The sequence below is a fragment of the Tupaia chinensis genome, unplaced genomic scaffold (genome assembly GCF_000334495.1).
Source record: "Tupaia chinensis unplaced genomic scaffold, TupChi_1.0 Scaffold143602_1, whole genome shotgun sequence".
Taxonomy (NCBI): Eukaryota; Metazoa; Chordata; class Mammalia; order Scandentia; family Tupaiidae; genus Tupaia; species Tupaia belangeri.
Window position 1 is genome coordinate 562,563 of NW_006203448.1, and position 8,472 is coordinate 571,034.

The following is an 8,472-nucleotide window of genomic DNA, read 5'->3' on the forward strand; positions in this document are numbered from 1 at the left end:
GAGTGAGGTCTGACACGGGCACCTCAGGAGTGGAGGCCTGCTGGCCACGTGCATGCTAACCCTGCTCCTTTTGTCCAGCTACCGAGCAGGCTATGGGGGTGGCCGGGGTGGGGAGGAGCTCCATGCCGGAGGTCCCGGGGGCAGAGAGCACACACGGGCGCTGCACCTGTTCACCAGGTGGAAGTACTTCTGCAGGAAGCCATCGTCCACAGCACTCTTGCAGAGCTCCAGCTGCGTCTGGGGGTAGTAGTGCACGTAGTTGACACACATCTCCTCCAGGATCCCAAAGCCGCCCTGCAGGTGGACAAGGCCGTCAGCCCGGGCACGTCGCTCCCAGCTGCCGTGCCCAGCAGTGACTTGCACTGTCCCTGTGTTCATCGTCCGTAGCACAGTGGCAGCCAGCATTCTGAGACCCGGGAGATGGCGCGGGGACTGAGGGCCCTGCCCCCACGGGCTCTCACCCTTGGCAGGAGAGACAAGCAACGAGTTAACCAGTAAATACACATGGAGGGGTGATGATGTCACAAAGGCGAGCCATCTGTGTTACTGTGCCCATGTTACGGGCACAGAAGGTGAGTCTCAGGCAAGGGGCAAGCCCTGTGGTGGCTGCAAGGTCAGCGGCACAGGCTAAGCGGATACAGCCTTTCCACTGGGGCTGGAGGGGGCTGGAGGCCCCCTCTACCTACAGATCTGCCCCGCACCACCACGCAGTCACTTCCGGAGCTCGGATTTGAGGGGAACGGGCTCCTAAAGAGGAGCCAGTGTCTGGGGCAGTGACAGCAGCCTCCAGCAGCTCAGGGCAGCCCTGCAGCCCTACGTGGAGTGGAGGGGGCAGGGGGACCTGCAGTCCTGCCCCAGCTCCCTGCGCCCTGAGTTGATGCTAGTGGAGCCGAGGCTCCGGGAGAAAGGGGCGTCTGCAGTTTGGAGGAGCAGCGGCTCCAGGCCCCTCTGGGGAGCAGCTGATGCAGATCTGAGGATGGTGTCCGGTCAGTAGGAGAGTTCCAGGAAGGCTTTGCGTCTTTACTGTGGAACGAAAGGCCCGTGGACGCTCAGCATGCGCCGCCACTGCTGCCCCTCCCCGTGCACAGAGTGCCGAGGGGCTCTGCCTGGGCCCGAGCGCAGGACCCAGCATGGCCTGCACAGCTGTTTAGACAGAAAAGTCCCTGTGGGCAGATGGGCAGGGCCGAGGCGGCACCCCTGGGTTGCACAGGCGCTCACGTCCTAAGGTCCTGGGGACCAGCCCCACCCTCCCTGGGGTCCCGTCCCTCCACCCACCCCTACTGCAAACGGGAACCCCGGGTCTGTGTGGCTATGCCCCGGCCCCTTCCCCGGGAGGGGAGTCACATCTCCAAGGCTCTGCCTGGATCAGCAGGTCCCGGGCTGTGGCCGGGCTGGGAAGTGCTCACCTGCCCTCCATTGGGTCCTGCCTGACGAGCCTGGGCCAGGGAAGCCCCGGCACCGGAGGTCTGGGCCTGAAGAGCTGGGTTAGGACGTCAGCTCACCAGGCCTGACCACCCAAACATCTGGCTAGCACAACGCAGCCTCCGCGGAGCCACAGGTGGGCCCAGGGCTCCCTTTCACTGTTTGCTCGCTGGGCGTCCGGCAAGGCCCTCGCCTGCCCTGGCTTGCAGGGGCCGCCCCTACAGGATGGGGCCTGTGCGGGGATCATGCCCAGGGCCCTCCACCCATGAGCGCTGTTTCCGGGAGCTCATGCATTCACTGTACCAAGCCCCCACTGAGGGGCAGTACGCGGTAGGCTGGTGCTTGGGCCTGCCACTGGTCGGCTGTGTGCCCACCCTGGCTGGACCGCCTGTGTCTCCAGACCATTCCGGCTCAGAGGTGCTGCTGAGGCTCGGCGTGGCTAGGATGAGTTGTTGGAATCACACCGAGCCCGGGAAAGGTTCTACACCGCAGCCATTGGTTCGCACTGCGCCCTTCCTCCTGTGGTCACAGAGGGTGGGCTGGGACAGAAGCCTGGCTCCATGCCTGCAGAGCTCGGCCACCCCAATGTGACCAGGGGCCAGTGCTCGGCCACCCCCATGTGACCAGAGGCCAGAGCGGTTGCCACCCCAAATCCAGAGCTAGGGAGGGAGGGTGTGGCAAGGGTCTGCGGGCCCACGGCCCTGCGTTAAAGCCCTGCTGAGCCTGGTGCCAGCTGTGTGACCTTGGCAAGAGCATTCCATCTGAGTCTCCTCTCTCACCTGTCAAAGTGCAGCCGACACCTCTGCCTGGGAGGCCGCTGCACAACTCAACGGGCAGCCGACCCCAAATGTCCACCAGCCACCGAGGGGTGGATGCGACGTGGCCCATCCGTGGCCCATCCGTGGACCCCCCACCCTGCACTGACACACAGCCTGGGGCTCACTACAGGGACACGCCTCGGAAACACCGAGCTAAGTGGAGGGCCGGCCACGAAGGGTCACACAGTGCGCGGTTCCAGACCAGCAAGCCCTCGGACGGGACAGTGGTGCTGCCAAGGTGGGAGGGGAGGAGAGAGGCGGTCGCCAGAGGGTATGGAGCGTCTCTTCGGGGACAGGACCGTCCCAAGGCTGGCTGTGCTGACGGGCCCATTCCCGAGACTGCCTAAACTCTCAGAATCACAGTTCAAGCGGCGGACTGTGGCATGTGAAGTACGTCTCGACACAGCTACCAAAACCGCGCCGCGGACAGGCGGGCTCTGCCAGCACCAGTGGGTGCACCGTGAGCGAGAACACGGAGGACAGCACGAGAGCCGGGGTCTGCTGGCCTCTGAGCTCCAAGAACCACAGCAGAGGCTCCGGGAGCGGTGACGATTGGCGTGGTGTGGGCCAGGCAGCCTGGACGCCTGGTGGCCTGTGGGCTGGCGTAGCTAAGAGCACCTCTCACTCACATTCTGTGCCCGCTTCCTGGGTGCCGCCTGCACACCGGGCCTTGGCAGCCCCTCCCCCTCAGCTCTCCTCTGTCCCCAGTCCAGAGTGGTCACCCGCAGGCCCGCAGCCCTCACCCCACTGACCCTCACCTGTGCCTCCGCTCCCCTCCCTGCTCCATCTGCAAGGCTCCCCCGGCCCTGCTCCCGGGTGCTTAGTTCCGATCGCCACCTTCTCATGGCTTGGAGCAGGTGCTTTAGGCCTGTCTCCCCCCAGGCCGCACACTGGGGCTGAGGCCTGCTCTCAGGTGCCCATGAGTGCCCGGCCCAGGCCCACATCTTGGACCCAGCAGGTATGGGTAGAGCCTGTCTTGGCGTGCACACGAGCTCCCTTGCCAAGCTGGGGCCCACGCTTGCCAGTGCCCGAGAGAGGCCCCCATCCCCGGCAACCTCCGCTCGAGTGGAGGAGTTCAAACCTGTGCTCAGGAACGGCGTCTCCAGAGGCAGCAGCGAGGACTCGGTACTCACCACAGTGGCCAGCTTCCTGTCCTCCGTATTGTAGGTGCAGGAAGTGATGAGCACATCCCCCTGGAAGCAAAGCCAGCAGACGCCTTCAGCACCTGCCCTCCTGCTGGTGAGGGTGCACAAGGCCCACCCGTGGGTGACCTGGCTGCTACGTGTCTGGCGCCCATGGGTAGGCGGCTGGCATCCCTCCACTGAGGAGCTCCGTTGTGGCCTCTGCCCCCACACAGGACGGTCACTGTCCGAGTACCCCCAGGGAGTGACTACCCACGAAGTCCAGCAGGACCCTTACATGGGCCAGTAGTGCGTGTACCCCTGCCCACGTCCTCATCCCCTGACCCCTGGGCCACGCTCCCCAGCCCCACCTGGCACTTACCGGGTGGACGGACACGAGCTTCCTCAACATACGGATCTCCTGGTGGGAGAGGGGAGACACCGCCCTGCAGACCTGCCCAGCCACCACCTCCTCCACCCTCCCCACTGTGACCCTGCCAGGGCGGGGGTGGTCCAAGCCAGAAGGTTCATGAGACAGGGTGAGCCCCAAGCCGCTTCCCTGAGGTTGCTGTCGGGGTGCTGTCAGGGCATTTCTGGGGGGCTGGGGCCTGGCCCAGGGGAGGGAGCCATGGCCCAGGGAGCGTCCACAGCTGTCGGGAGAGAGAGGGCCAGCGGCCCTGGGAGTGGCCTACCTGGAAGTGGGGGCTGTAGTGGTTGTCCCTGTTCACGACCTCCCTCTCGCGGCCATCGCGGGCCAGCACGGTGACCACCTTCCTCCCCGTCAAGTGCGTGTGGAGCTGAGAGGCGAAGATGTGGACCCCGGAGGGCGGCAGTGCCTGGGGGTGAGGGGCGCGGTCGAGGCCTGACCTTGGGCCCTGGACCGCGCTGCTGTGAATCGTTGCCAGAGGCAGGCACGCTCACCAGGGAGAGGGGAATGAAAGCAGGCTGGGGCGGGGGTGAGCTCTGGGTACCTCTCTGCCTCTCTGGGCCCGCCCTGGTCGGCACACAGGCCGGCCCACGGTGGACACTCCACAGCCAAGGGGAGTCAGGGATGGACGCTCCATTTACTCACAATGTGTCATGTGTTCCTTTTTTTTTTTTTTTAATTTTTGCTATAGGGTGTGTGTGCTCCCCAGAGAAAGAGTGAGAATAGCTGTTGATATCCAAAAATGAGGAATCGCCCCTCCTTTCCATTCCCGTCGCGAGACGTAGGGCCCACAAGCACACAACCAGGTGTGTCTTTCAAGCCACTGGGTCTGGGGCTTGAACCATGCAGTCGGCCACGTGGCATCCAGCTGCCTTAACCACCACGCTGGCTGACCCTCAATGTTTTCTTTAAAAAAATACACAAAACAAAACTTACAGGGGACCAACAGATGGCATAATGGTTACATCACTGGACTCCTACATGGCCTAGCACGGTTCAAGTCCCAGACCCGACAACTTGAAACTCTCGCCGGGTATATGTGCCCAAAATCCCGAGAGGAGACTAGAGAAGGGATTGCAGCACGGCCATGCTCCCTGGGGGTGAATCCTCACTTCCTGTCTCTTTGTCTCTGTCTCTCTGGCAAGTATATGTGCTCTATAGCAAAAATTTCTCTCTGATAAAGAACAAATAAAATAACCATGAAACTTGCAGGGCCTTCCATGGCCGACAAGGACCCGTGGACTATGCAGGAGAAAAGACGCAGAGCCAGTAGGTGGCGTGGCGGGGTGAGGGGAGGAGGCTGGCAGCGTGTCGCTGTGGCTGCAGTGCTGTGTACTCAGTGGTACATGTGTCTATTTGCTGCTTGCATGATGAGTGTGTCTTTTTTATTTTTAGAGAGATTTTGGCTATAGGGTGCATGCACTTGCTGGAGAGACAGAGACGGAGAGATAGAAGTGATAAATCACCCTCTCCTGGGGGAAGGGCGTGGGGAACAGACGCTGCAATCCTGTCTCCTCCGTTCTCCTCTTGGGATCTTGGGCACTCGTGCACACAAGCCCAGCATGAGTTGGGTCTAAGATCTGAACTATGGTCGACTACGTGGGAGTCCGGCAACATAACCATTCTGCCATCCGCTGGACCTGAAAGCGTGTCTTACGATGCAGCATGTGGGGGCTGGCAGGAGGTGTGGTAGTTAAGGGTGCTGGACTCCCACATAGCTGACCAAGTCCGAGTCTTGAACCCAGAGGCTTGCTTTTTCACTTTCCCTCTCTCTTCCTCTCTCTCTGGAAATATTTTTAAAAATAATAATAAATAAAGTTAAATAAAATAATTCTTTAGAAAGTGTTGGTTCACAGGTGTGGCCTAGGGGGAGGCACGGTGGTTACCCCTGGAAAGGGGTACACACGCCTCTCCACGGACAGGCTGCCTGGACATGAAGAGAGGGTGTCCTGGAAGACACAGCCCGGGGCACTGAGGGTCAGGGAGCCGAAGCCCTGCGCCCCACCCTTGACCTCTACCTGCGGCTGTAGCAGAAGCAGGCGGGGAGGGAAGAGGCGGGGAGGGTGTGGTGCCAGGCCGGCCTGCTCACCAGCTGGGTGCACTTGTCTGTGCAGTAGCCGGTGAGGACGAAGGCGCTCTCCCGTGGGGGGATGGCCATCACGGGCGTGTACACCAGCCCCAGCTCCATGATGCCCGCATCGAAGCGACGCAGTGAGGCCGTGTAGTGCAGGCGGATGCCTGAGGAGTCGCGCCGGCCTGGGGGAAGGTGGAGCACATGTGAGGGAGGCGAGCGAAGGCCTCCCGGCTCTCCCTGCGAAGATCACTCCTGCAAGCTGGCCACCCTCAGCTGGGAGGTGGGGACAGTCACCCCACACCTGCTCCCACCTGCAGAGTGTACCCAGAGCTGATGCACCGTCCCCACACCTGCGGGTGCCAGACAGACAAGCCGTTGCTGTCCAAGACTCAGCGTGCACCAGGCAGTCCCCATGGGGAACGCAGAGCAGCTGCTCCCTGGGGTACTAGTGTCGTGCCCTGGGGACTGGGACTGGATAGAAGTGGGAGCTGGAGAGTCGCCTGTGCTGGGGATGCGCTAGGAAGCTTGGAACCCACTCTGGGCTCAGGTTCTTGCTGCAGTTCACAGGAGCCCACACTGGAACCAGCCTGCAGCACAGAGGTCTGGGGGGTGCAACTTGGGCAGACAGGAGGGCACATCTCACAGAAACGCCCAGGCCCACACCATAGGTGGGCAGTGCAAATGCATTAGCACCCAGCCCCCTGCTCGGGTGACGGTCCTGCAGGAGCAGGGCAGACCTGGGCTGCCCATCTACTGAGCTGACCGCACAGGGAAACCTGAGCAGGGAAGTGGCCCCGAGCAGGGCTGGCTCTCAGGTCGGCCTCTGGCTTGTGCACGTCGTTGGCTGTGTGCTGTGTGCTGCGTGCTGTGTGCTGCATGCTCTGTGCTGTGTGCTGTTGTGCGCTGCATGCTGCGTGCTGCGTGCTGTGTGCTGTTGTGCGCTGCATGCTCTGTGCTGTGTGCTGCGTGCTGTTGTGCGCTGCATGCTGCATGCTCTGTGCTGTGTGCTCCTGGGGGACACGTTGCTCCTCTCTGGCCGCAGCTCACCATCAAGGGCCCTTTCCAAAGGAAGGCCCGGTGCCTCATCCAGCCATGGAGACCGCCTGACTGTGGAGCCGCTGTGCCGCCAGGCCTGCTGGGATCTGCCCTGTGGAGTCGGTCAAGCTCCCAGGCAGGCCTCTCAGTGGTCAAAGCAGATCAGAGGTCCAGGGACGATGGCACCCATGGACGGTCACAAACCATGGACTCTCCAGGGAGCCAAGCCCTCCTGACACTCACGCCCAGGACATTACCCCCTCGTACGGCTCTGAGCACAGGGCTGGGCCCAGCCACAGGGTGTCTAGAGAGCCCGTCATGGCTCCGAGCCCTTGGGTGGACAGGCCTGCCGCCCCCAGGTGGCCTCCAAGAGGACTTCTGCGCGGGAAGAGCAGGCGAGCAGTGCTGGGCACAGAAGGAGGCAGAGGCCCCAGCACAAGTCAGGACAGGCCTGGGGCAGGAACCAGGGAGCTGGGCGCTGGGGGCGATCGGGCTCCTTCACACCCTCTGCCCTCTCCATCTGGTTGGCAGAGGGCCACGGCCCCTTCTGATAAGCCATCAGGGAGTGGCGCAGGCGACACTGTTCTGAGAGCCAGGGTCTGGCTCAACCTACCACCACGAAAGCTTTGCACTGGGAGCGTCACAGGACCCGTGGCCAGCTGTGTGGCATACAGTAGCTGCCTGGCCACTCAGGAAGGCCCGGGTTGAGTCCCAACCGGGCAGGCCAGGCACGCATGCATGTCCATAAAGCCAGCCGCCAAGCTGCCCGCAGGGCACGGCACGCAGACCCTGTTGGGGCGCCTCCCTCTCCTGCCCTCCCATCTGTCTCTCTTTCTCATAGAAGAAATAAATAAATTACTTTTTATTTTTTATCTTTTTAGAAAGGCTATTAAGAGGCTTTTAAAAAAAGACTCATCATCCCCAATTTACAGCTGAGGGGACCAAGGTCGGAGACTAGATGGAAGACCACCCAGGACCGCAGGTCTGGGAATGGCCACGCTGGGATTCAAGCCCAGAGCAGGCCAACCAGGACACAGGGCATCGTCCCTCAGGTGAAGGGAGCACCTCGCCCTACCCTCTGCCCCGTGTCCCTACCACACACACGCCCAAACAGCCCATGTGTCTCTGGGCCGGTTACATCAGAGGATAATAATAAAAAGGAAGATGCAATTGGTTAAAATTCAGATGTGGATTAAGTAATGAAATAGTTGTGGGATTTTGATATTTATAGAAAAGCGGCCCATCTCAAGATTTGTGAAGTGACGGGAACATCCTTATATTTGGCAAAGGATCCATAAATACGACCAGATAATCAGGGAGAGACAGACTGCCCTGAAGGCTGAGGAGTTTTCAGAAAGCCACCCGCTTTCAGCTTTTAAATGAGCAGTAAATCCCGTCTCATGCTGAAGCCCACGGCCTCAGACCCTCCTCTGTGCGCCGTAGATAATCCGGGCGGCAGCGGCATTACTCACGCTCACGCAGCAGAACGCTGGCAGCCCTCGCCAGCTCAAGCCCGTTCCCCCGGGCAGCCGGGGCTGTGACGCACGGGAGCTTTTCCCGCCTCACGACAGGCGT

At 61.6% G+C, this 8,472-nt stretch overlaps 1 protein-coding gene across 2 annotated transcripts in view; it reads right to left on the reverse strand.

Annotated features, from left to right (window-relative positions):
• Positions 1–8,472, reverse strand: part of DBH (dopamine beta-hydroxylase) — a 20,859-nt gene that overhangs the window by 2,725 nt on the left and 9,662 nt on the right. For both annotated transcript variants that reach the window (XM_006164267.3, XM_027766652.1), the window contains exons 6-10: positions 5,878–6,044; positions 4,054–4,197; positions 3,744–3,782; positions 3,374–3,433; positions 167–294 (exon numbers count right to left, since the gene is read on the reverse strand). In XM_006164267.3, the coding sequence (XP_006164329.1) occupies positions 167–294; positions 3,374–3,433; positions 3,744–3,782; positions 4,054–4,197; positions 5,878–6,044 (538 nt within the window). The remainder of the gene's footprint in view (positions 1–166; positions 295–3,373; positions 3,434–3,743; positions 3,783–4,053; positions 4,198–5,877; positions 6,045–8,472) is intronic.